The sequence below is a fragment of the Athene cunicularia genome (assembly GCF_003259725.1).
Source record: "Athene cunicularia isolate RWA chromosome 3 unlocalized genomic scaffold, athCun1 chr3_part1, whole genome shotgun sequence".
In the NCBI taxonomy this organism is placed as follows: Eukaryota; Metazoa; Chordata; class Aves; order Strigiformes; family Strigidae; genus Athene; species Athene cunicularia.
This window is the reverse complement of record NW_020799097.1, coordinates 94,097,538-94,124,140: the sequence shown is the minus strand read 5'-3', so window position 1 is coordinate 94,124,140 and position 26,603 is coordinate 94,097,538. Positions and strand designations below refer to the sequence as shown.

Genomic DNA, 26,603 nt, shown 5'->3' with positions numbered 1-26,603 from the left:
ATCTGTGGATTCTCTTTCTCTTTGTGTCCCTGTAATGTCACAGCTGACAAGAGTCTGTACCTTTCACTGATTTTAATTTTTTTCTTCTTTCCCAGGGTATAAAGCTGTATGACTTTCAGAGCTCTCTCTGTGTCTTCCTGCTTAGAGGAAACTGTTTATTGTCTGACTTGTGCTAATGTCTTAACCCCTTCTTGGTGCACTCAGGGACAGCATTTAAACAGCAAATGCTGGAAGCATCTGGGACTACTTGTTTCAAGCCCCCAGTGCTGCTGTCACCTGTGTGCTGCAGCAGCAGAGCTGAGGGGAATGGGATAAAGTCACAGGAGGCAGTGTGCTTCGTGCCCTGGCTCTGCCTACTGCAGAAGTCTGTGGGGAGGGAGAGCTTTGAAGCCACGTCTGAGCCAAGTCACTTCACAGTCGCAAGCTGGGACTGCAGAAGCGAGACAAACTATAGAGACATCAGATGATACGTTAGACTAGACTGGACATTCCCTGTGGACAGCTTTGGAGCCAAGGCCAGGAATGAAGGGAGGAAACAGTCACGTTGGCAACCCTGAATTAAAAGCCTTGTAAGCTTTTTTTCTCAGAAGCTGCTACCATGCCTGCCAGCTGTGAAACTAGACTCCCCTGTCCCTTCGCACTCCTCCTCCCTTCCCAAGCTCTAGTGAGCAGGAGGGGCAAGCTCAGCATTTGAACTTTGGTAACTTTGGCATGTGCAGATGAGTGATACAGAATTAATGAATTCTGCCCCTTCTTTATGTTTTTGTAACTCCACAGGTGCTGGAGTTTTCAGTCAGGTCTGTTTCCTGCACAAATGGAGCTTTGCACTTTTTCCAGGCCTCAAAGAAAACTCAGCGAGGGATTTAGGATTGGCGAGGAGTGAATAGATGGGCCATCTGATGTACCCTGCAGATCAGCAGACTCAGACTCTGCCAGACCAGCAGGGGAAGCAGCTGCTGAGCCAGAGATGCTCCATACAGAGTTTCTCCATCTCCAAATTCAAATCAAAGGGCTAGTGGTAAAAGTGCCAGGGCAAATCTGGCCTGTTTTATCTATGCCTAGGGGGACAGGGTTTCTGTACAGATCCAGAACATATTTGGAGACCGTATGCCACAAAGGTGACAGGAGCAGTAGAAAACCAGACTATCTGCAGATAGGCACAGAGTCCGTTTGCTTAGACCGTAACTGTGTAAGTAGGAAGCTGTGTTTGCATTAGCTGTGGCTCTAATGTATTTGGGGAGAAATTCAAAAAGCAGCCTGTATTTTGAATAATTTTATGTGTTCTCTGGGCCTTGGGAGCAGTGGGAATTCAGATGCTCTGCCAGGTGGCAGACCTTGCTGGCCAGGCTTCAGCTCACACTCTTCTGTAGTGGGTATTGACTGGGCCCAACAGCCTGGTGCCACTCTGTGGTGATCACCTGTGCATCTTTCTGGATTGAGATGCAACTGGCTTGTGCTTATTTAGAAAGCAACCACTTGTGGGATTGACTTGCTGTTCTGCCACTTGACTCACCTGTGGTTCAAGGCATTTTGTATTTGCTGTAGGCTCTCGGCTGTTTCTCTTCAGCAGTGACAGCTGAGCCCATCCCAGTAGTGCACAATGAGGTGACTAATGACACTGTTGAGGAGGATTTTGGTGACTGCAGAAGTTATTTTGTTGTGGTTTTCATGGTCCACCATTTGCTGAGTGTGTGATCTGAGACAATCCCTGAAGTACACTTTTTAAGACCTTTTCTGTATTTTTTTTTAATAATTTGAATTTGTTCTCCATGATCAGCATTTCATGTGCTGCTCTGTCCAGAGGCACTAAGCAGTCAGTGTTTGTACTGTATGGAGGCCATGGATTTGTGGCACTTTGATGGCAGAGGTCCTGCCTGGAAAACTGGGGCTCTCCTGTCTGATAGAGATGAGGGGCCCTTTATGACAGTAATGAGGGACAGATATCTTAGAATTATAGAACGGTTTGGTTTGGAAGTGACTTCAATGATCATCTTAGTTCCAACTCCCCTGCCATGGGCAGAGACACCTTCCATTAGACCAGGTTGCTCAAAGCCCCATCCAACCTGGCCTTCAACACTGCCAGGGAGGGGGCAGCCACAATTTCTCTGGGCAACCTGTTCTAGTGCCTCACCACCCTCACAGTGAAGAATTTTTTGCTTATATCTAATCTGAATCTACCTGCTTTCAGTTTAAAGCTGTTACCCCTTGTTCTGTTACTATACTCCCTGATAGAGTCCTTCCCCATCTTTCCTGTAGCCCCCTTAAGTATTGGAAGGCTGCTATAAAATCTCCTTGGAGCCTTCTCTTCTCTTGGCTGAAAAACCCCAACTCTCAGCCTATCCTCATAAGGCAGGTCAGTCCCTGATCATTTTCATGGCCTGGCTTGAGCAGGTCCATGTCCTCCTTATGTTGGAGGCCCCACAGCTGGACAGAGTACTCCAGGTGGGGTCTCACAAGAGCAGAGGGGTGGAGAATCACCTCCTTTGACCTGCTGGCCACACTTCTCTTGACAGAGCCCAGGATACAGTTTGCTTTCAGGGCTGTGAGTGCACACTGCTGGTTCATAGTCAATTTTCCATCCACTACTACTCTCAAGTCCTTCTCTGCAGGGTTGGTCTCAATCCACTCATTACCCAGCCTGTATGCTTGGAACTGCCCTGACCCACGTGTGGGACCTTGCACTTGGCCTTGTTGAACTTTTTCACTTCAAACAGAGAGGTTTGCACGGGCCCACCTCTCCAGCCTGTCCAGGTCCCTCTGGATGCCATCCCTTCCCTCCAGCCTGTTGACCACACCACACAGCTTGGTGTTGTCAGTGAACTTGCTGCGAGTGCACTCAATCCCACTGTCCATGTCACTAACAAAGATGTTAAACAGTGCCGGTCCCAGCACCATCCCCCTCAGGAATCCCACTTGTCACCACTCTTTACTTGGACATAAAGTCATTATATATGTTAATATGTTGATGTTTTGAAGGGGTTTCAGACAGATTGAGGATAAATGGGGCAAAAAAAAGCATGTTAATGACTAATTAAACTGAATATGAAATAGAAATAACTTTCTAAAGAGTTCAGAGTCTTTTCAGGATATTCCACAGTGTCACCACAGCTTACTGGGGCTTGGTCATGTAGGAGGGAACTGTTGGCCAAACCACTTGAATTAGACTTTTATTTTAAAGTGCTGTGAGGCTGGTGGAGCCGTCTGCAGACTATGATGTATGATAATTATGATTTAAGGCTGTGGCTGAAATACAGCCCTTATGGTGCTGTGCTGCTGCAGGGGCTAGGAGCTCATGTCTGCGTTTAGCATATGGATGTGCTTGGTAGTGGCCTCATACCCTTGGGCCCTGACAGTGGGTGCTTCCTTGGCACAGGGAATGATGCAAATGCGGAGTACCCTCAGGTGACAGCTAGGAAGGCCTGGCCCCCTTGTTTCTCTGCAGATTGTCATGTGTGCCTGAGGGTAAAGTCAGCTGGTGTTGCTTCATCTTTACAGCAGTAAGGAGGAGACTAACCTATTCTTTCTTACAGGTTTTGTACTGCAAAGGTAAGAGATGATGCCCATGTCCTAGCATCATGGCTCAGTGCCAAGGAATTAAAAAACCCAGTCCAAAATCAACATACAAAGTAGCTTTAAAGGGGTTTTTTGCTTGTTATGCTCCTAAACTGATTGGGAGGGCAGACCTGGCTTTGCCCCTTGTAGAGTACGCAATCACCATGTTGGTGAAAGGACAGGAGCCATGGCCTGGCTCCCTTGCTCCCTTCCACAGGGGCATGGGGCACTGCTCGCCTGGGTGGGAGAGGTCTCAGAAGCAGAGGGCACTGGGCTGTGCTGCTTTAGCCCTTAAGTGCCTGGAGCTCTCAGGTCAGGGAGACACTGAAAGCTTCAGCCTTGCTGCTGAGCTCTGGCTTGGGCCCTGTGGGTTTTCACACTGGGCTTGTGGGAACGCTGCCTTTGGGGGTAGCTGATCCCCTTCCTTTAATTCAGCCTGTGCTGTAAAAAGAGACCTGCTGAAATCCCCCGCTTTGTTGGTAGCGTGAGGCTGCTGCTGTTTCACCTGCTTGTGTGTGTACCCACTCTAGTGGCTAGCAGCTGTGGACCTCCTGCCCCTGCAGTCCCCTGGCCATCTGCCCTCTGCCACGTGGTAGGATGGAGGTGGGACTTGGTCAAGCTGAAGGCTGCAGCCACATCTTGCTGCATAATAGCCACTTTGTGCAGTGCCCTGACCTCATCTTCCCACTTCACTGCAGCTGCACCCCTGCCCTGTGCCTTAATCCTCTGCATGCTCTCCACGCCTGAGCAGTGGTGAGATGGGACAGACTTTGTTTGGCAGCTGGCTGGTGAGGAAGGCTGCTGTTCCTGGACCAAACCGGGCTCTGGGGGCTGGTAGAGAGGGAGGTCAGGCAGGCTCCTTGCTCTCAAACACCTTCCCAGGAGAGAAGGGCCATGGGACTGTATTCCCCTGGCGAGATCAGTGTGTGCTCGGGGACTGGTGTTGGGCTGGAGCTTACATATCAACATTGTGGAAGTGAAGTGGATGCCAGTGCAGAAACATCACAAGAAGCCTCTTGTTGAGGCCCCTTCAGCTCTTTGCTTACTGGGCCATGGAGATGCTTCAGTGCCTTGCTGTCACATTTTCTTTTCATGGACATTGATCACTGGGCATGTTTTCTCCCTTCGTGTCAGCCTTCTGCTATGACTTAAAGTGCAGCTTCTCACATTGTGATATTTTGTTTTTCAGTTCTTTTTCTGAACAAAGCAAACAACGTTATCAATCTGTTTGTTTTCTGTGATGAACAGTCAGGCTTGGTCTGCCTTGTTGTCCCTGGAAGACTCTGAACAACTGGGAAACTGGCTGGTAGGGTTAACAGCATGGAAGTAAAATAAGAGTTATGGAGCTGAGGAGACTTATTCTTAAAACTTAAGTCTGCTTAAAACTTTGTATCCTGTGAAGAGCTTTAGGATGCCAACAAGTGACAGGCACATCCATACCTTCAGTCAAGGCACCCCAGCCCTTCTGTTGAGGGTCATCAGCAAAACCAATAAAAGGCAGACTTCTGGCCTGCTTGATGTTCTAGAAGTCTGGTCTTTTAAGTCAAGTTACATCACAGTTTACTGAATAGACTTTTTTAAAATTTTGAATTCTTTTTCATTAAGCAAGTAAAAATCCCCGCAGAATTCTCAAGTCGTAGCAAGCTGATTGTATATCGGTATGTAGCATTTGATTAAGTGTGCTGATTTATTGTAAATTAAATGATGAGTTAAGTTGAAGTGAGAGTTCCTGTGCTGTCTTGCATGAGATAGACTTTGAAAAAAATATGGTAGTTAAACAACTACATCCAACTCTAGACAGGCTATTAGGTTTAAAATTACAACCAGAAAATAAAATTAAGTAAATATTAATTAAAAAAAACCCCTACCAGTAGACAAGAGTTGTCGCTTTGTCCTATGGAGGTAGTGAAAATGAAACTATTCTAAAAATAAAAATGTGTATCTAAAAAGATGTAACATGAAAGGTGTTTATTAATATACAAGCTGATATTTTGCATTGTACTCTGTTTTAAGACATTGTTCAAACTCTTAAATATTTACAGGCTAAGCTCTGATGCCCACCCTCAAACTGCTTATTGCCAGAGTTTTAAATACTTTTTCAACTTCAATAGTCTGACATAAATTCATCTTTCTTGAGAATTTTACTATTCATAAAATGACCTTGCATTAAGAATACCTATATTTTGTTTGTTAATATATTATTACAATCATTTGGATGATGCAGCTTGTATACAGTAATTCTGGATACAGTAGCTTGTGTGTCTAAGCAAGTACATGCATGTACCACTTACTGTCTGAGTTAGTTCAGAACTACTCGAGTTGGTGTTAGAGCGCTCAAAGCACTACTGCTTAGTTGGAGATGTCTCCTGAAGCAAGGCTGGACTACAGAGCTGTGCTCTGAGAGAAGCAAGGGTAGTGGTTTGTCTCTGCTATTAATGTGATATTTTGATATGGCAGTGAAGTGCAGCAAAGCCACATGTGCAAGTTCAGGGGTTCATTACCACATATTGCTCAGTAAATATGTAATCTCTAAGTGATCATTTCCAGTCCCTGCAACTTTCTTTTGAATCCAGGACAGAGTCCCTGGCTTATGAGTAGGGAGTATTTGTGTAACAGGAGGTGAAATTGGTGGGAGGGTTCTTACACTGAACTGATTCTGCTGTTTTCTGGGAGTTTAACCCTAAAATGTTCCAATTCAGTCTTATTTTACAGTGAGGCATAACTCTTGTGCCCTCAAAAAGACTCCACATTTCCTTAGTCATGTCATTTCCTCCTTTCAAGTAGAAGCCACAGCAGATCATAAAATAAACTTTCCTTCATCCAAGTAAGTGCTCCCAAGCTGTAGGTTTTAGCTCCAGTGCCAGCAATTCTGTTGGAGACCAACAGAAGGGACTTTTTAATTGAAATAGGGAGGCTGAGCACAGACGCTGCCTCTTTTCTTCCATTTCCTTTTCTGCAGGTGAAGAAAGACCAAATCCTACAGTTTATTCTCAGCTTTCCTACTAACATTCTCCATGACATTCAGCAAATCTCTGCTCTTCTTCCTGTCATAACTCCCCCAAAATAACTCAAGGAAATAAAACTGCACTTCCAGATTGGCTTTGTAGTTAGGAATAATCCTGGTGTTACTAAGATGAACGTGTCACCTTTCTTGTGGGCCATTCTCTCTGGCTTTAGGCTACTGCAATTCATATAGCCAAATAAATGTTATTTCGGCTCTGCTTGTATCTGTGTAAATAGGAGTTAATGAGTTCCTGCATCTCATGGCTGGCTTGTGACGTGGAGGTCTCCAGAGGGAGGATGAGGAGAGGCTGCCATGGAAAGTCCCTGGCTGTTGCTAGGCAGCACTGCTTTTTACCTTCCCTGTCTGAAAGTCTGCTCAGGTTTGGCAAGGAAAGGGAGAACTGAGAGATGGAAAACCATACAAAGATGCTTGACTGACTTTATGTAAAGCATGGGTTTACTGTGCTGGGTGCAGGGAGTGTGGCTGCAAGTGAGGTGGAAACAATTTGATTAAATAGAATAACATTTGATAACTGGTCTTCTGTTTATTCATTCTCAGATGCAGGATCATGTGGCTGGCTTGTGCTCTTTTTCTCCCTCCCTCTGTTTTGTCTCTCTTGATGATCTTGGACCATTGCAGGGAAGCTGGAAGAGTGCAGCACAAGCAATCTTGCTCTACTTCTAGTCTAAGTGGAAATAGGAAAACCCAGAACTTCAAGAGAATCCTCTGAGGTTTATGCTCCAGTTTTACAGCCTGTGGATGAGGGGTTGTCATGTTTTCATTGTACTACGAACTCCATCAAGAGAAGCACACTAGAGATCGTTATTAACTAACAAAAACTGTTACGTAAGGCATCCTGCTCTTGCTGCACAATGCAACCTTCCTCATATGATTAAAGCTCATCACAACAGTATTGCTAAAAGAGCACCTCTGTTTTCTGCCAGTAGCGTAGGACTTAAGATACAGCTGAGCACTTGAATTCCTCTTGGTAGAGTCTGGCTGGTTGTCCATCCACCCACAAGCTAATTCAAACTTTTCAGACAGTCTTTGTTGTCTTGTAATTGCTGTCTCTGTTGTTCCTTCCTATGCATTTTAATAGAAGGCCAGGATGAGTAAATTTAAGGTCTTTCTGCCTCTACTAATTTGTAGTTGGGAAATAATGTCTCTTGTTGCACCCTGATGGAGTCATTGGGGGATCTGTGGGCACTACTTCACTACATATTGGACCCCACTGGACTGTACTGGAAGGTGGTGTACTTGCTCCCTGGCTGACAGAGTTGTGCTTAAAGATACTTTTCCCTTTTAAGCAGAGGATCCTGTGGTGCTACTGATGCACTGTGGAATTTGGTGTCTCAGCCTCTGTCCATCCTTGGGGGTTCAGCCTAGTACTACTGCAAAGCTCAGCTTTACAGCAGCCTAGAGAAGCTGAGAGTCTTGCCCAAAGTCACTCAGCTTGTAGTCAAATGGGATGTGGCAGCATACATCCTACTGTAACAGTGCTCTTCACCTAAAGGATGGGGCTTCAAATCCAGAGTCCTGATTCTCACTTTCATTGCTTGACCCTACCTTGCCTTGCACATTCTATCCCACCAGTGAGCTTGTGGCTTAAGTAATCAGGTTTACCTTTCCTCATCCCCACCAGCCAATATTTCCCAGCAGTTTAGAAGAAAAGCTTATAGAGAGACCAAAACTTTGCAGGACCTCACAACTCCTCACTTTGCCCTTTCCTGCACCCCCTAGGGTTTGTTAGCCCCACCAAGTTCCCCTTCTCAGCCTTTTTCACTTTGTGGTTGTGGGGGGTCTTAAAGGCAGTAACCTTACAGTAAATACCAGCCTTAAAATGTCTTTGCAGCCTGGATGGGAATAGAGCCCTATGGTGTTTTAGAGGAATTCCCAGATAATTACTTGCTTAGTCAGAGCACAGGCTCAGGTCACTTCAGTTCCTTTTGTGTCCTTCTGCCTGGTTTGTGCAAAGACCTGTTGGGTCCTTTTAGGTCAGAAACCTTGGTGCTGTGCTGACCCTGCAGCCTGCGCTGCCAGGTCAGACCTGAGGGCAGAGGCATCAGGCATGGCTGCTGCTGAGCCCTTTGAATAACAAAGACAGCATTGGGATTCACCTGCTAAAGGACTGAGAAAAAGCACAACATTCTTGCAGTGCTCCCTTTTCCCCCATGCATGCTTGGACAGTGTAATGCACTTTCCTCAGGCCCTGAACTACCCGTGTATGAGTTTCAGGACTTGCTGTAGTGCTCATCTCTTTTTTTCCAGGCATGTAAGCAGGCTGTGAGTGTGCTGAGGGCTGATCTTTGATCCAAGAAGCTGGTGTGTGTAGAAATGGTAGGGGGGGTCTCCAACTCCCTCCCAAGTTTTGGGCAGCTGTGTGGATTTGAACTGCAAAGATGTGCTAATGGGGTGTAGAATGACAGAAGGTGGTGGAGGACTGGGAGTTCTCTCCCCACCACCCAGCAGTACTTTCTACTGGAAAAATAATATATACTTTCACCTGAGCACTATCTTCAGTTTTGTAAGTTTTTTTTTTTTTCCTTCTGTTTTTTGGGGGTAGTTGTTCATGTTTGTGTTTGTAAGTTTTTTGAGTTTCCAAGGTTCCCTTTAACGTGTTGCTTTTGTCTTCTACTGGAAAAAACAGGAAGACAATGAACGAGAGAGGAAGTAGAAACATCTCACTATTTACCATCCACACTGGTAAAATGGTGGGATGTCTTTCCACAGGTCTTCTGTATTAAGAACTTAATCTGAAAAACACTTCGGTTGCTCTGTTGAAGTGGTAGTGGTGGCATGCTTTCCCACACTTCACACAGCTTTCCCCCTGGAAAAGGGTAGAAAACAGTCAGAAGCTAGGAAAAATCTATTTCTTTCAAAAGCTGATGGTGAAGCTTCTTCCTGACATGCCTCCATCACCAAGTTTTTCACTATGAAAAATATAGTTGAAGTATTTTTTACAGAAAAACTGTTCTCTCCTGAAGCCTTCTTTTTCTACTTTCAGTTGCCTTTTGGAAATTTTTTGAGGGGAAAGAATGGTTTTTATTCACTTGCCAACTTTCAGAGCATTGCCTCAGAACTGGGATAGAGCTGCATCTTACCTGTTTGTTTCTGTACTTACACAGAGTAATTGCTGTTTTAAGTACATCCTGTTTGCTGAGTTGTGTGGTTCATATGTTATGACAACTATAACAGCTCTTATACTATATGGCAAAGGGATTTAGGACTGTGGGCAGGTACTTTTTACCTTGTTTTTTAATTCTAAATAAGCATAATGAAAATAACTGTTAAATAATGGGTACATCCACATTTACATTAAATAGACTTATTTCTTCATAAAAGGAAGATAAATTCACGCTTCAGGGCAAAGTCTAACCACTAATTGACAGAAATTAGGAAGAAACTTCCTTTTAGGCAGTTGTTCCATCTCTTTTTCCGTGGAATTTCTTGTATGTTCTTTTGAAACCCAGGGTATCAGCCACTGCCAAAGGACTCTGTGCAAGTTGGATGAGACAGTCTCAGATTGGGTTGATTACTTGAAGGCCACCTCTGCTTTCATATCTCACTTAGCCATCCATCCATCTTGTTTGCTAATTAAATTTTGATGAAAAGAGACTCTCTACAACCACCTCTTCTATTCCCTCGTGCTATTGCTACTAACCCCTGGATTCTACTTCTCTTTCAGAAGATGCTGCTCAAGAGGAATTGTGGAGTGAAGACTAGAGTTATTAAAATTCGTGTAAGTTGCCCTTTTCTGGTGCAGTTCCTTCATCTTTCCACATATATCTAAATGTGGTGATTCTCTTTGAACATCTATGCCTAGAAGTTTATTTCTGGAGGTTTCCTGTGGCTTGATCACCAGCTTAACAAAAGTTGCTAGCCTAGAATATAGACTCTAGTAGTAATTTAGGTTAGGTGCTGATGAGACTAATAATACATTGGCTTTTCCATTTTGGAGACTAGGGGTTCAAAGCTTCCTTGGAGTGAAATTCCATATTCCCTGCTGTGAGCTCAAACAGTTACACATAGCTGTCCTGTAGAGTGTCATTTGGATCCTTCTTGACCAAGGGAAGCGTTGATCTGAGGTAACAAGTGGTGTTTGGTAGGGATGAGCTCTGGTGGTAGATAGCTGTGGAAAAGGGACTAGGGCTGCATGGGGCACAGGTGCCTGAAGAACTGTATGGGATGTGGGACTGAATGATGGCAGATGGGAGAACTGTATTAATTTGATGGCTTTGTAGCTGGGATGACACTGCAGTGTCAGCATCTCCTGTTTTTGAGCATGCACACACCTAGCAGGGCTAGGTTTGCTCAACTTCCCTGCTAGTAGTTTGGGCTGCCTGCACTCAGAGTTTTTGTCTTCAGTACTCCATCCCCTGACTCTTCAGCCAACCCCTGTCTCCTTTGTGGGTACTTGGCTTTCTTTTGGTCAGTGCTGTATGATGCTGTGGGAGACGTGTGTATGACCTTGCACATTGCAGCCAAAACAAGCGCCTCAGTCCACTGAGCCCCATATGATCCTCCACATGTTTGTGATAACACAGGCAAAACCAAGTCAGGGTGAAGAAAACAGATATCTTTTGTGATAAAACTGCTGCTTTCACTGCAGTAATTATAGTCTTGCAAGAGGTATGAATGACAGACCAGGATCCTGCAGGATTTACACCTTGCCCAGCAGGAAATCAGACTGATGCCTTTGTGTACCCAGAAGTGCCACTGTTTATGGACATGCTGTTGGATGCCCTTGCCCATCGCTGCTTTGTGGCTGAATTTTGTGTTCGAGAGGAAGAGGAGCAGGTAGGGCTGGCTAGAACCTTGTGCAGAGCTGGATGGTATTTCTCCCAACTGCTCATATGCCTTCTGCCAGGGCACTTCAGTCCAGTCTTCCAGCAGCTCCACAATGATCCAGTACTTCTGATCGCACAGTTAATCCTGATCTGTGTTCTCTTGTGCTCCTGCCTGGGTTGTTTTCAGTAGAGCTGTCTCCTCCTGTGCCCCTGTGAGCTTTCCCCAGACTGTCTGTCCTTCAGACCTACCGACAGCCTAATCCTGCTGCAGTGTTTTAGCACAACTTGTTTATCAGCTTTCTTTATGCCTGCCCCTTGTGCTTTTGTTGTTTTTTTCTGAGTGTCCCTGGACTGTGGCTATTTCTAGTGCTGCTTGGTGGTAGTCTCCCAGTCCCTGTGGTTTCAACGGTGCTTTGGTGGGGTGGTTTCCTCTGATATCTTGACCTTAATATTGCTTACTCCTGTGCCTCTGGAGAATCTGAGAGGCAGAATTGTTCCCTTGCTCCCTAATGAGCCCATGTCAGCTTGCACTAAAATAAACAGCAGAAACTGAGAGCACACTGTTCTGACAGATGGCACAGAATCCATGCTTCTCTGGCCAGCCTTGCCAAGCTGGGATAGTGCATCTCTACCTGAGGTGCTCATGTGGTTTCCATGACAATAGCATATGATACTTCACAGTCTCTTGTTGGTCTGTTATGGTGGCAGAACTGTTACATAAAGGAGCATTTTTGCTTCTGTTTTTCAAGTGATTGCAAGTGTCCACTTTTGTGTACCCAGCTTAGAAAGGAGGCAGCAGGTCCTTGAAAAAATACCATGCTGAGGTACCTCAGCTGTGGAAGCAGCTGAGAGAGGTCCATACCTCCTGGAAGGATGGTGCTGTGCTCTCATCATATAAAGGGAAATATCAATCCAGTTAGTGAGACATGCTTGACACAGGGTTCCTTCTCAGTGTTGCCCAGCAGCAGGACAAGAGGTAATGGGCACAAGTTGAAATGCAGGAAATTCAGGTTGCCCGGAGAATTGCGGAGTGTCTGTCCATGGAGATAGTCAAAGCATGCCAGGACATGGTCTTAGGCAATGTCTTCTTGCTGACCCTGGACAGAAGAGGGGAGGGTGAACTCTACTATCTCTAGAGGTGCCTGCCAACCTCAACCATTCTGTGGTCTCTGGCTCTTGCCTAGCATTTGGTAATGGAATCAGAGCACACTAGGAACCTTAATTCCCTTGGGAGAGCTATTCTGAGGCCTTTTGTAAAGGATGATAGCAGGAGGCAAGGTGAGAGGCTTGGTTCTCTGTCACTAAGGGTCTTGTGACACAGGTTGAGTGTTTGGACTTTGCCGTTGTGGTGAGGGTGGAAGAAATGAAGACAGATCTCTCATAGCACATGTGTTGATGAACTGTTACAGGAGGAACCAGGCAACTGTCTGCATGTCTGGACAGGAAACATCACCATGTGAACCAGTTTGCTTCTGTCACTGTAGCCCTGAGAAACCCTGATGCACACCTGCTCCTGTTTCAGCATAGGTAAAGGACATGCAGTCTTTCTCAACTGAGGTGAGCAGTGACGTCCAGACAGCATACAACTGGAAGGAGATGCAGTGAGTGAACTGATTCGAGGAGCAGGCAGGCTACCTAATGGTTTATGCCAGGGTTTGAAGCAGGGTGAGATGGAGCGGCAGTGACTTTGCCCTCTGGCAGTGAAACACGGTTTCAACCCTTGGAAATGTTCATAGTCCTTGGGAGTCTTTCTCAAGCAGATGACCTAAGTTTTGCTTCTTGGTGTGCCCTTTTAACAATAAGGTGTCACCTTGTTCCCTGTACTTCAGCTTCCCATGGGCCAGCTCAAGTGGTGTTAGGCTACAGCCTTTCTGCTTGCTCAGCAGTTCTTAAGCAGGATGATAGGACAATGATGTGACCAGTCTAAGAACCTAGAGAGATTAATAAACTTCCCAAATATGCAGCAGCTTGGTCATGTTTGAAATGTTTTCAGGAACAGCAGCTGTGAGAGGTCAGGGCCTACACTGAAGGGAAAATAGTATTTAAAAAAAAATCTCTTCTGGTGTCCTGTCCCCCTCCCAGTAGAGGTTAATGGAACAGTAGAATCAGCCCCTATGGGCAGTCAAGCAGGTATAAACTGGAGGTGACAGTGTATGTATCAAGTGCAGATTTGTACATAAGATAAGTGTAGCATAGCATGTGTCTGTACAAGGTGAGGGCTAGATGTGGGTGCTACATGGGTGTTGTGCAGTGAGGTGGGCATTGTGTGTGTGTGTGTGTATGTGCATACCTGGTCAATGAAGCCCCAAAGTGTCAGCCAGTGTAACATCTGTAGCTGGAAGTAAGGGACTGGTGTGGGTGAGGGGTACACACATGTGCATGGGTATTTTAGCATCCAAAGCATGCTTGCATGGTGCAGTCGTGTGTTAAATGGAGACACTTCCTTAGTGCTGGAAGGAGGATGACTGTATGTGCATGTGCTGTCAGGGTGTAACTGCCTCTGCCCTGGACCAGGCTTGGTCAGCTTTAGCTGGCTCTGAATGCGGAGACCCATCTTCCAGAGTTTGTCTTTAATACCAAAAATCTTCAGTTCTCCAGGCCCTCTTGGAATGAGGGTTGCAAGTCTGTCATCTAGTCCTATTCTTGTTCTTCATTCACAAACTCCTGCATGCAGTCTCTGAGTGGGATTGGTGGAGCTGGGCTTATCTCAGCAGCAGTAGGTGGGTAGAAGATACAACTGGCAAGCTCCTGGTTATCAAGAACTCATGTTGGGGCAGGCAGAGAGGGAGTAAGGCAAATCTGATAACCTGGCTGATCAGAGAGATGTTTTCTGCTATGTAAAAATAAAATAAGAATTTTAAATCAGAACATAAACCTCTTGTGCTCTTGCCTTGATCTTATCGATGTTGAGAACGCCCTCTGCTTGGACAGGGGCCAGATCCCTCGAATGACTTTCCTGTCTCTTATCTCTTGCGTCTGCATCCTAAAAGGCCACTGCGGGAACATTTCCTCTCCTAAAACAAGGGACCTTTTCAGCCTGGAGCTGAGCAGGAGATATGCTGGCCTGAGCCTTCTTGGCAGATGTCTGAGCTATTCACAGATGTGAGGCATACTAGGTGACAGAGCAGTATTGGTGCAAACCTCTGGTTCTGGCTGCACAGCATGAAGTAAGGATTTCTTAAAAAAATCAGAAGACTCTTTGTGTGTGTATACATAATATACACAGACACACATATGTTGCACCTTCCATCATAGGCTCTCAAGGTGCTTTGCAAGCATTGCTAAACATAGCATCCCAGAGACAGATAAATATCATGATCGCAGTATCTGAGCGAGTTAAACTAAAAAACTGGCAGAGAATGTAACTTGCCTGAAGAGAGACAGTGTGAGGAGAACTGAAGTCTGGGCTTTGATTTTTTCAAACCACATTCCTTGAGCTGTGTCCTTATTCATACCATATCATGCAGTCTAAACAGCTCTGACATCTAAGGCAGCAGAGATCCTGAACTGCAGCTTGCTAACAGTTTGCCAAACCCTTCTGCTTGTCTTTAGTATATGACTGAGTGTCTAAACCTGAATCTGCCCTTTAGAAGCAACAAGAGAGACTCATCTGCCTGGCCAGTCACGTCCTTGGGTTACTTGCTGGGCAGAGGCCCTTCTTGGACATTTTAGCACTCAAGTTCCCTAGGCGAGCTCTTGTCTCCTGTTGAGAGACACATCTCTGCTGAGCAAAATGGAGAAAGTACTTTGCGAAGTGAGAGCGTAAGTATCCATTTGCTTATTGGGGAAACCAGCTCCTCCCAACTCAGCCACCAAACTGCCTGCTGAAGATCTCTGTGCTGTGATAACTGGGCCTGGAGAATTCCAGCCCTTGGTCTGAATAATTCCTGGCAAGACTTTGTCCAGAGTTTCCTCATTGTGGGGAAGGATCCAGTGTAGCCGAGGTGGGAATGCCTCTGTTTAAAAACTATCCCAAACATCTGGCTCCAGACATTGTTTTGTTTAGCATTGCTTTTACTGGATTTCATGGTAAAGACTAAGCAGCCTTCAGCCTGTCCATAGCAGCCAGAAGAGGGACTGTCATGTCTCTCTTCTACTTCCTTAAAAGAATTTTTATTGCTGCCTGCTTTTCATAAATTCCTGCCATGTATGCCTTTGCACCCGTTAAATCGTATAAGTGCTTGCAGAGTAGACCGTGTGGAATAACCAAGAACTCAGTAATCCAGACAGCACCAGTAGTGAGTGGCTGATGAGTCAGGAGGCTGACACCTGTTTTCAGTGCTGTCCTTGCTTTGTGGTCCGATGTGGTTTGTGGGTCTAGTTTAAGAATGGCAGATGTGGGGAAGGGTAGAAAGGATGTTATGACTGAGGTGCAGCCCAGTGACTGGCTGTTCCTGGGACAGCCCTGTGTTGGCTGTGGCTAGTGGTACAGTGGTTCAGGGGGCTGGGAAGTGACAAGGCATGTTTCCCAGAGAAAGGGACAGGTTTGGTGACTTCTGGGTCACACCTGGGTGATGGAGCAGAGAGGGAGTGATAGGGGATGGCAGAGGATCACAGCGGCTCTGCCACTGTTTGCTGGGCAGAGTGTCAAGTCCAAGATGGCAGATCAGACACATCTTTTACCACCACATTCAGGCCCACTGCAGTTGCTCCCTGCTCCCCTTTGTTCGCATGGCTGTGGGAACCTGGCACCCGTTCCCAATCCCAGTCCCCAGAGCTGTAATCCTCTTTTCCCACACACCTCTCCCATAATACACCCGCTTCCTGCTCTTGGCTTCCATGGCTGGGGTGGTTTGTCCAGAGGCAAGCACACTGTGTCAGCATGTGTTCACAGCCTGCTCATGCCAGGGTAATTAATACTCACTTTGCAGTTTTAATTTGGGTTCCCTTTAAGTTGAAAGCAGCATGCTGCTTGGTGCCAGCCTGCCTGGCCAGAGGGAATCGGGTTGCCCTGGGCTCATGCAAACTGGAAGCTGCACAGGCCCAAGAACGTACCACGTGCCAGCTCTGTGAGAGGCATGGTACCTGGGGTTCCTGGCCCCAAGGGAGGAGGATGGCGAGGGCAGCTAGCTGCGATCCCCCTGGAGGGAGGATGTTCCTGCCACGCAGGGAGCACTGGAAAGGGGAATGTGGGGAGGAAGGAGAAGACAAGGTAGTGTCAGGGTGTACAGACCAAAACTGCCAAGGACTCTACTTGGATATAGCTGAGAGATTTAGGGCCAGATTGTGCCTTGCCTGTGCTTGCTTGGAGCTCCTCTAGTCTCCACTCCTCCATCTGCGCAGACACACACAGGCCTGCAGTGTGTGCAGGAACTGCTGCAGGTGTGTGCAGGGAAGCACGGGCCATTTCATATCAGAAGGAGATAAAGTGAGGACAAGACATAGCTCACTAGTAGAGGGATGTGAGTTCATTCACTTGTTCCTGTGAGATTTGTGTGGCCTTCAGAGCATGATCTTCACTGGTACCCTGGAGGAGTGAGTTCCCCAAGCTGGCCAGAGAGCACTGACAGCCTGCCCCTCTGAATGACCCATCTGTCCTTTTTTGTTGTGCAGCCTCCTTCCTTCAGGCTGTTAGGCAGGCAAAATCAAAGCTTGCAGTCAGTCTTCTGAAAAACACATCTCAAAGATGTGTGAGAGAGGAGAAGAAAGGCTTAGCATGCTGGTGCCAACAAGGACCCATAGCTGGAACTGGCCTATTTCTGCTTTTGGGCAAGTGACCAACAAGCATCTGCTAGGCCCTTTGAAGTACCTTCCAAAAAAGTTCTGTCTTGTCTGTCTGGTGGCACCTCTCTGGTAGTCTTGTAGTTGCCATCTGACAACTCTGTGCACACATTTACAAATGTTTGATGGATTTTTAATTTTTTTTTTCCTTTTTAAGAGGAACAGTAGTGTGTTTGTAAATTATTGAAGCGCTCTTTGCAATGTGGTTGCTTAGAAGAAAGTAGGTGTTAGGCAGCCTTGTGTTGGTGTGGGAAGGCAGGCTTTTCAGCCTTTTAGGGAAGGGTAATGGAGAAAAGTTCTAACTCTAGAGTCTTGTTTTCCTTGTCAGAACAGTGTTTGGAGTTGACCTTTCCTTGTCTTGGAAGAGAGGGGAGAAGAATAGTTTTAAAAAGTTCTGTCAAGGTCTATCTCTTAGCTATCCCCTGAAATTAAACTGCTTATGAACCTGGGGGTGAAGGAGAGACTTTCAGGAGGGAAGGGATGTGTCTTTGAAAAGTTATTCTTTGAGCTGCTCCAGGTCTGTGACTGGAATAAATTGTCAGAGGCCCTACTGGAGTTAATGAAGTCGTAGTTAAATGTGAATTGCTGCTCCACTGGAGGAGCTGGTCCTGCTTGTCAGAGACTATTTCTTGAAAACTGCCTGAAGCAAGACTGTAATGGAAAGGAAATCACCTCTCATCAGAAGGTCGCAACACCTAGATGTTAATTAGTTCATCTTGGCTGCCTGACTAGGGTGTATGTGTTATGCACGGGAAGAACTGAGGCACAGATGATAAGTGACTGTGTCTGGTATTATGGATATAGCTAAGGAGCAGGCATGAGGGTCCCCATCCCTTGCTCACAGATGATGGTTTCACACATCAAAGTTGAAGTGTCACCAGTTTTTTTTATAGCCACCTGGCAGAGGTGAGAGTAAGTAGGACAAAGTGGAATTAAAAGCAGTGTACCTGTAAATGCTCCACTGGAGTCTGACAGCCTTTACTTTTTCTGCCTGCCTGAATATCTACCACCTCTGGCTCTGTCCACTTCTGGGCAAGGCAGCTGTCTTACAAACAGGCAGCATTGCAGGCAGGCATCCATCCTTGCCAAGGCTCTTCTGGGGATTTATTCCTTTCCACACAGGGTGGTGGTGGGAATCGGATGCGCCTTTACAACTTGCAATTACATGGTGCCTTTTATCCCAAAGGACTTTTAACAAGTGAGTCTACAGACTGCAAAGGGATCATTCACCCACCACTGAGAGGCATCCACAGCTGGAAGGCAGCATCCTTTAAATGGAGCTCAGTGGCATTTCCCAACCGCCAGGGCCCAAGGGTAGGAAAGAAGGGATTCCTGTGCTGGATTGGCCCTGAGTAGGGGACGGGTTGGCAGAGTGCACAAGTTTATCCGATTTTGAATCCCGACAGGATGCTAGAGCTGTTATGAAAGAGGACCAAAGAGTATTAAGCAAGGCTTAGTTTCATATCACCCCTAGCACACCACTCCCTTATAAGACATTGTTGTGTTAGGTAACTTCATTTTGCCCCTCCTGTAGGGATTGTCATTCCCACAGCTGAAAGCATGCTTAGAGTTGTGCTTGCTTTTGTTTTGTACAAAGAAGAGAACTGCACTTCTGTGGAATCATGAGTCCAAAATTAAGTTGTTTCACAATCTGCATTTGGAATATTTTCCCAGACTTCACAGGGATAAGAGACAGGTTTCTGGGAAGAATATGGGTTTGTATTAGCAGATTTATCCTTTACCTGTTTATCTTCTTCCTATGCACTTTTTCCTTGCCAAAACATATAATAATGTTACAGATGGATTTATGGAGCAGTTGCCCATTTCTGTTTTATAAGGGCTGCTAATATGATTAAACACCACAAGAAATTCAGAATTTCAATCTCATTTTGAGACACTTGCATCCACTCACTGTCTGTACCATCTTTAGGTGTGCTTCTTTTATGTTCTTCAGGTATGTTTCAAGCCTGGTTGCTTATTTACCACCTGTATTTAATAGTGATAATGCAATTGGTGACTACAGTCCCAGTTTGCAAGAGTGAATACATAGGCATGCATATATGAGGGAAGAAGTGTGTGTCTGGCTGACAAGCATGTGTGACTGAGGCAATCTACTAGTTGCTTGAAACATGTGTAACACAAGCTAGCTCCCTTAGGAGCTCATCTAACTCAAATGAGGCATGCAATAAGGCAGCATGGATGTCTGCAGATACTGAAACTACCTTCTGCTCCAGGCAGTTGTACAAGCAAGTGATGAGCTGTACTCCCATAGACTGTCCCCTGGATGCTGGTGGAGTTCGGGTGCTGTTTGTCTCAAACAATGTGAGCGGACAAGATTTATATGAGTGGGGACAGACCTCTTTGTGATTTCCAAGTTAGGAGGAGGCTGGTGTGTGCACAGAGGGATGTGGACAAGTGCCCAGGGAAGTGCATGGGTACTGGGAAGGACCTGAGGCATGTGAGGGCAGGTGAGCGTGTGCAAGTGAGCATGTGTGTGTGACAAAGCGTGCATCTGAGTGTGTGCACCCTCCTGCTGGCAGCCAAGTGCTTGTATCTCAGGCTGGTCTCCAGCTGTGTAAATACATTGCTTAACAAATTGAGGGCTCTGGTTAATGATTGCCATTAGTGCAGGGCCCATATTAGGCTCCATTTTGTGCTAGTTACCCAGCTGCCTGAATGCCATTAGAGTGAACGCACTGGCCTTTAATGTCAAGCGTGGAGTGTTTGTGCTCTGAGGAGCCTCTGCAGGAGCTGGCCTGGGGTTGCTCAGCTGGGGCTGTCAGGCAGGTTTATGGCAAGCTTCCCCCAGGCCTGCTGCAGCAGCAACTCTGACAGCCTTCTGTAGTCAAAGCAATGTCCCAGGCATCACAGGCTGGTGCTGGGCACCTAAGAGGAAGAGCGGGCTGGCTAGGACACTTGCCCAGTTTGCAGGGAGGCAGCTGGCCCAAGCGCTGGGGTGGGAGGAACATGTTCTTCTCTGGCAGCTGGCCCTATCCGTCCTCTTTCTGGGAATACATCTATAGAGCTTTGCCTTGTGCTACTCATCAGAGCCAGACCACCACATGCTGTGATCCCAAATGGTGTCATGGACTAAGCCAGATTCGGCCTGGTCATCCCTAGAGCAGGATACAAGCTCTGAAGGAAACATGCTCTTTTGTAAGAAAAGAATGATTTGATGCTGATGCTTGTGCTTCCCTCCAGCAAGGTCCCCAGCAGAGGTGCTGCCCTGTCAGTTGTGGGGTAGGTGTAAGGCAGACCCACACTACTCAGGGTTATAAATGACTGCAGGTCGGTCAACATGTTGCCATGAATGAGGGCAGTTGCATTATTGCCTCTCCTGTTACTGCCTGCAGTTGGGCACAGGGCCCTTCTCACCCTGAAGGGTGGCTGTGCTGTTGAAAGCTAGCCGTTGTCTTGTGGCCACTTAAGAGGTGTCACAGTGAAGAGGCAGGATTGGGTGCACTTTGAGCTTTACTTGCAGCTGCCTGACCACCTGTGAATCTGTGCATTCTCATGCCTTTTCATGTCCCTGTCCTTCACCTCAGCCCTTGTTCTGTGCTTATCTCCCTCACAGTGCCCTGGGAAGGCACTGTGCACCACACATTGGCATCAGCAGAGGATCCAGAGAGAAACCTCAGGGCACTTTCCCACCCAAAGCCTGGTGAATTTTGCAGATGACTTTTGTCTGTCCTCTGGACCCGTCTTTCCCCAGCCTTTTCTTCATCTGCCGTACGCCAGAAATGAACTGATTCAGATGCCTTCCTTAATCCTGTCTGGCATTTCAAAATGGAGGGGACTGCCAGGTTCTTTGTTCCCATTCCCTCTTGGCACTGGCAGGGGACCTTCTCTGCTCTGGAGAAGGACAAATGTGCTGATTTATTCTGCCCCTTAGCTTTGAATAGGGGTTGCTATGTTACCCTCCAGCTCTGAGGCTTGCCAGAGCACACACCGTATATAACCCCACAGCAGGTGGCTATTGAGTAAAGGCCCTTAAATCTGCCTCTCTTGTTTCTTATGCTGCTGGCCAAGGTGTCAGGGGGATGTAGCAGGGCATGATTGCTGGCTGAAACTCCAGGCATAGCTGATGCCAAGCACCATGTTGGCATTTTCTGTTCTCATGTGCCCATCTTAATTTGCAGAGGAGGTACCAACTAGGGAACATGCTGCCCACACTGGCTTTTAAAGAGGCCTTTGCTGATATGAACGCTGCCCCATGGAGCTGAGCTGGGACCAAGATCCTGGAGGCAGAGGCTTCAGGATCTTGGTTCAGATTCTGCTTCAGGGCTTGGACACTGCCATTGTGCTCTCTAATTTGGTATGACTGTTTGGGTGAGCCTGACCATTTGAGCAGCTTTCTGGGAAAAGTTACATGGGCTTGTCCTTTGACAAGTTAAAACCCAGCTGGGACAGATGTAGGTAGTGTCAAAACATCACCTTGCCATGCCATTGTCTGACAGACCTGACTTTGAAGTGCCAAAATAAACCTCTGTCTTAAAGGAGACAGCAGAGTTGGTAATTGTTTCTAAAAAGCCTGATTCTTTGAGGAACAGTCCCTTAGCATAGGCTGAGCAATGGAAACCATGGGTCTTGCTAGGAAAGGCCTAGAAGAGACAGCAGAGCAGCATATAATACCAGAGCTCAGGCCAGATTGCCTCTCACTGGGGTTTTATCATTGTTTTCATGGAGGTTAGAAAAGACCTTCTCAGCAGTGGTGGAAGTAAGATGAGGGTAGGGGATATTTGCATGAGTTTCTGAGCTGCTGAACTTCCCAGCATGTGACCCTCAGTAGATCACACCTATTCCTGGGGAATGAACTCTGCAGGATCACGATTAAATACTCTGCTGGCCCACAGAGCAGTGAGACCTCCACTCCTGGCAAAGAGTATCTGTGAAGCAGCTGCCCCACTGGTGCTTATGCTTGCATAAGGAAAGAAATGCAACAAAGTTCCCAAGAAGTGAAAGGAAAACACTTCCTGTTTAAGAGTGGAATCACTTTGGCATGGTAATCCATCTGGAATCCACAGGTCCCAGCACAGCCTAGTGGAGAACACCATTTCTGGCCTGTCACGCAGTGCAGGGAGTGCATGGGTATTTCTGGCCTCCTAACTCTAAATCTGCTCTGGCCATGCTCTGAACATTGGGAGCAAAAGGGGAGAGAATGGTCTTTGGCTGTGGTACAAACCAGGCTGTAAGGATTTCAGGTGGGATCTTTTCCTCCAAGCATCTCTTGGTTATTCCTCCCTGAACTATAGAGACTGGAGCCAAAACTCTGGAGAGTTTCAGCGTGTCTGAAACTTTATAGATTAAGAAAGGGTGATTTGTAAATCCTTACTGGAGATCTGTTGAAAAATAAGACTGAAGAATGGGTCTTCAGAGATGACTTTGTTTATTTCCGTACTTTAAAAGTGTAGTAGGTCCTCTTTTGAGGCCAAGTGAATCTGATTTTAGCTTTTCCATGTGATACTTTATGGCAGTGATGCTGTTCTGACTCTGGGACTCTAAATGTATCATGGATATCCCGCTTCACTTAGTGGCTACAGGTGCCATAGGTCCTGGCCACGTGAGTCCCTGGGGCTTCAGTCCTGGAGGCAGGGGCAGGACAGTGCGGTGCATGCTTTTTTCTTGAGGGGTAGGAGCAAGGACATGAGCAAAGCATTTCATTGTTTGTTAGTGCTATTTGCTGCAAGTATAAGCATGACTACCCATTCAAGGAGGTAATTTTACCAGAGAGGGATGTGACAAAGCACTTGAAGCAAGAACATCACTGTTTGCAGCTTGTATGAGAGCTGACTTTGTCCCTCTTTTTATTCCCCTGCAGAGCATCAATGGAGGCCGCCCACCGCCCCACTTTGTGTATGATCCATCCACCTTTGCCTTCCGTTCCCTCAGCACCTTGAAGCCACTGAGCCCGATAGCTCCAGTGGAAGAACCGTCATGTGCCTACTGAAGGAGTTTCTCCAAAAACCTCAGGAACTATCAACCAACCACCTGCCTGGCAGGGAGAAGGGGAGGTGGTGATACCCAAGGGAATGGGTGGGAGAATGGGACAATGACACATCTTTGCAATACAGCCTCTCTGGCAGCTGGAAGCATATTACTTTGCAGCAGTGCCCATTTTCATACCATTGCCATATCTGAATAGTGGCAAAGGGAGAAGTTTTTGTCTTTCAGGGCAGAACAAACCAGTCAGGTCCACAAACTGCAAGGGCAGCCACCAAGGCAGTGTCAAACACAAGTATGGTGGTAGTTGAAGATATCCCTGAGGGGTTCAGGGGCTGGTATGGCCTACATGGCAGCAGGGATAAGTGATCAGGATGTGAACCAAGTCCAGTCACTTTTCCAAGAGTACCTAGGTCTACAGTGCTTTGCTATAGACCCAACCCTTCTCCTACTCAGAACTGAGTTCAGGATTGGAGACAGGGACTATACAGGGCTGGCTGCAAAGCAAGAAGATCCCTCTCTGAGATTGTTGTAATTGCATTCACTTCAGTTTCTCTTGTGTGGAAGACCCTAGGAGAGGAGGGTGGGAGGGGGTAACTGGCACATCTAGATTTGTGTTCCAGCTGGTCTGCTGGCAACTCAGTGATATCATCTAAAATGGGATTGAAATGGGAGGCATCAGCCTCCCACGTGTAGACTGGTGGTTAGAATAAAAATCTAGAATGGGATGTCTGTCTTGAGCCATCCAAGAAAGCACAGAGCTCACCCTCAGTTCTCTCAGCATCATCAGAGAAGTACCTGAGGGTGACTGTGCTCTTGGGTCTCCTCTCTGCTGAGGCTGTGTTCTAGGATATGCAACACTTCTCCATAGTGTTGTCCCCAAAACCTGCTGCCCTAACATGATGCTGAAGGTAACTGGTATCGCCAAACTCTGTCAAATCTGTCTCCAGCAAACTTTCCACTCTCCTGTTATGCTGGCTGTTAAATTCAAGTGGTCTCTTCTTGTACCAGTGGAACAATATTCCCAGATGTAGCATGGAGTATGAGAGGTCTCTGAGTTTTGGCCACCTGTTGGTGGAAGAAACAGGAGGGGAGTTTGGGTAAAACTGTGGGACATTTCTCCACAAATAGTCCTAAGACAGTTATGACCATGCTAAACCTTGCGACCACTGAAGTTTGACTGGGACCTGGCCTTAAAGCATGTGTGTGTTTTGTGTCACAAGGCAACAGCTAATAGAACAAGCTCTCACCTCTTGGTGAGGCAGAGGAACAAGGCATTTCCCCTTGCTGCACCTGCTGGAGAGAGTAACCTCTTTGTCTAGGTGTTCCCCACCTTGAGCCTGTATTTGACTAAGTGCAAGGTGGAGTGAGTAGTTTACTTCTTGTCTGGATCAAGAGGAGCAACTGTGAGTAATATAAAATAATTCTTGTTTTTAAATCTGTTCCAGTGTGGAGGTCTTTGATGCCACTCTTTGGATAAGACCAATGGTCAGTCCAGCTGCCAGGGGGAGGCCTCACAGTGAACGAGCTTTCACTGGTGCTTTCCAAGCCCTTCACTGAGACCCTTGGATGAAAGCCCAGAGGCTGTGTAGGTCTGGGGACCTCAATCCCCCACCCCTACTCTCCTCCCTCCCCAACCACCTCTCACTCAGGCAGGCAGAGCAGCTGGGCAAGGCGGTGAGGGGACATCTGTCCTGATGCTGCCCCAGCTCTGCCTGCTCTTTGGCTCCAGACCATCACAGCAGGGCCACGGCTTGCACCTGCGTCACCTCCAAGGGGTCACTTGTATTTTCTGGTGAGGTACCTCTGGCAGAGCATTGTGTTTCCCTGCAAGAAGTCCCTTCGTCCAACAGAGGCTGATTTCCTCCTGCCCCTGTAGGGACTCTACTTACCTTGTTTTGATGGCACACCTCAGCTTTTTAACTGCTGCCAGATCAAGCTGACCAGTGCAGGACAGGAACCATTGCCCCTTTGGACCAAATCCCTGTGCTCAGGAGAAGGGACAGCCATAGCCTGGTACCTGTCTGAAGGAGGCATATTCCCCATTCAGGTGGCTGGGGCAGCAGCCCCCACATGGTCCTGTGCCCCCAGGCTTTGCTCAGTGAGAGCTGCCAAGGTGCTTAGCCCCAGAGACACATTGCTGCCAGCCCACGGGTGCAGCAGGCTGCCTTTCCCCCGGGTGGCAGTGGGGAACGGGAATGTCCTGCCGGTATTGTTGCCTTTTAGTACTTTTGTAACTTTTCTGTCTTTTTTTTTTCCATCAGAAGGAAGAATTTAAAAAAACAAACAAAAAAAACCACAAAAACCCCACAAACCAACAACAGTGAAATAAAGTATCAGCTGCTCTACTCACACCTCTACTGGGTCTTGTGTTTGCTATCTTCTGGGTGGTTATGGGCAGGTATATAGAAGGGGCAGGAGTACAGCCAACTGTGACACGGCACTCCCAAATCCTAGGCCATGTCTGCAAGAGAATGGTTTTGAAAATAAAATAGCAAGAACTTTTCTAAAATGAATGCTGGACTCTTTGCATGTAAGAGGAGCTCCCTGGGTAGCTGCTTCCTTTGACTAGCCCTGATATGGTATATTGGCCCTCATTGGTGCTTCTCTCACCAAGAAGGTGCTTTGGCTTTTCAGTGACCTGCCTATTGCTGGGGGTGTTGAATGTGACCTGGCTGGAAGTCTCTAACCCCCCAGAACAGGAGGGTGGGGGACCACACAGCTGGTCTTTCTCTTATAATTTTAGCCTCTGTAAGTCTTACATCTCTATCCTAAGATTCTCATCAGCCCTTTTGCTTACAGCCAGAGCACTCATGCTCCTCTGTAGCATATCTGTAGCTCACTCCTTCCTCTGGATCTTACTCTAAAAACTCCACCTCAGGTACTTGTGGTGTGTGTTTCCCCACCCCTTGTTATCTCCTTGAGCTAATTCTTGTCTTTCCCCTGCACTCCTAGCTCTGTATCTTAACCAGCATCTCACAGAGCTATTACCTATGTCCCCTTTTCCAAGGGCCCCTGAGAGATACTAGCCTAAATTCCCTTAGCAGTCCTACATAGACTCATTCCCAGGAGGCCTTTTCTACTTTTCCTTCCAAGCTCTGATCTCCTCTAGGCTTCCTGCCATCTCTCTTATCTTGAAATCCTCCCCTCTGACAGCTGCAGCTCATGGTTAATTGGCCTTGGCCCATTTTACAAGGATTGTAAGGTGGACTTGCTGGCTCCCCCAAGCCCTTTACTCTCTTACCTCCTGTACAGAATTGCCTTTCTTTGTGATATTTCTTCCAAACCAGCCTGATTGCTCAGTGCACCCACCTTTGGGGCACTACGTGCTGTTCAAACCACAGTGTCTGCTATGGTTTCACAAAGCCTGATCATCTGTAGGCTTCTGCCAGGTCAAGCTTGTTTATAAGTATATAAATGCACAGAGAGGGATGTGCCAACCTTATATTGGCTGGGCTGGAGGTATGGACACCTATTGCACTGAAGCCAGAGTACAGCAGGCAGAATGGCAGAAGGCTGGCATAAAACTTTTCTCTGTGTGGTCAGCTAATTGGCTGAGGTGTAGGGCTGCTTCTGCTGCTCCCAGGGCTGTAGTCTGG

The 26,603-nt window shown here is 46.9% G+C and overlaps 1 protein-coding gene across 3 annotated transcripts in view; it reads left to right on the top strand.

Annotated features, from left to right (window-relative positions):
- Nucleotides 1-25,279, top strand: part of LOC113478625 — a 60,383-nt gene extending 35,104 nt beyond the window's left edge. Inside the window, exons 4-5 of one of the 3 annotated variants that reach the window (XM_026845941.1) lie at nucleotides 10,245-10,295; nucleotides 22,883-25,279. In XM_026845941.1, the coding sequence (XP_026701742.1) occupies nucleotides 10,245-10,295; nucleotides 22,883-23,011 (180 nt within the window). In that variant the 3' untranslated portion in view covers nucleotides 23,012-25,279. Of the gene's footprint in view, nucleotides 1-10,241; nucleotides 10,296-22,882 lie in introns of all 3 variants that reach the window. The other 2 variants (XM_026845940.1, XM_026845942.1) reach the window with 2 other exon arrangements.
- The last annotated feature ends 1,324 nt before the right edge of the window (nucleotides 25,280-26,603 follow it).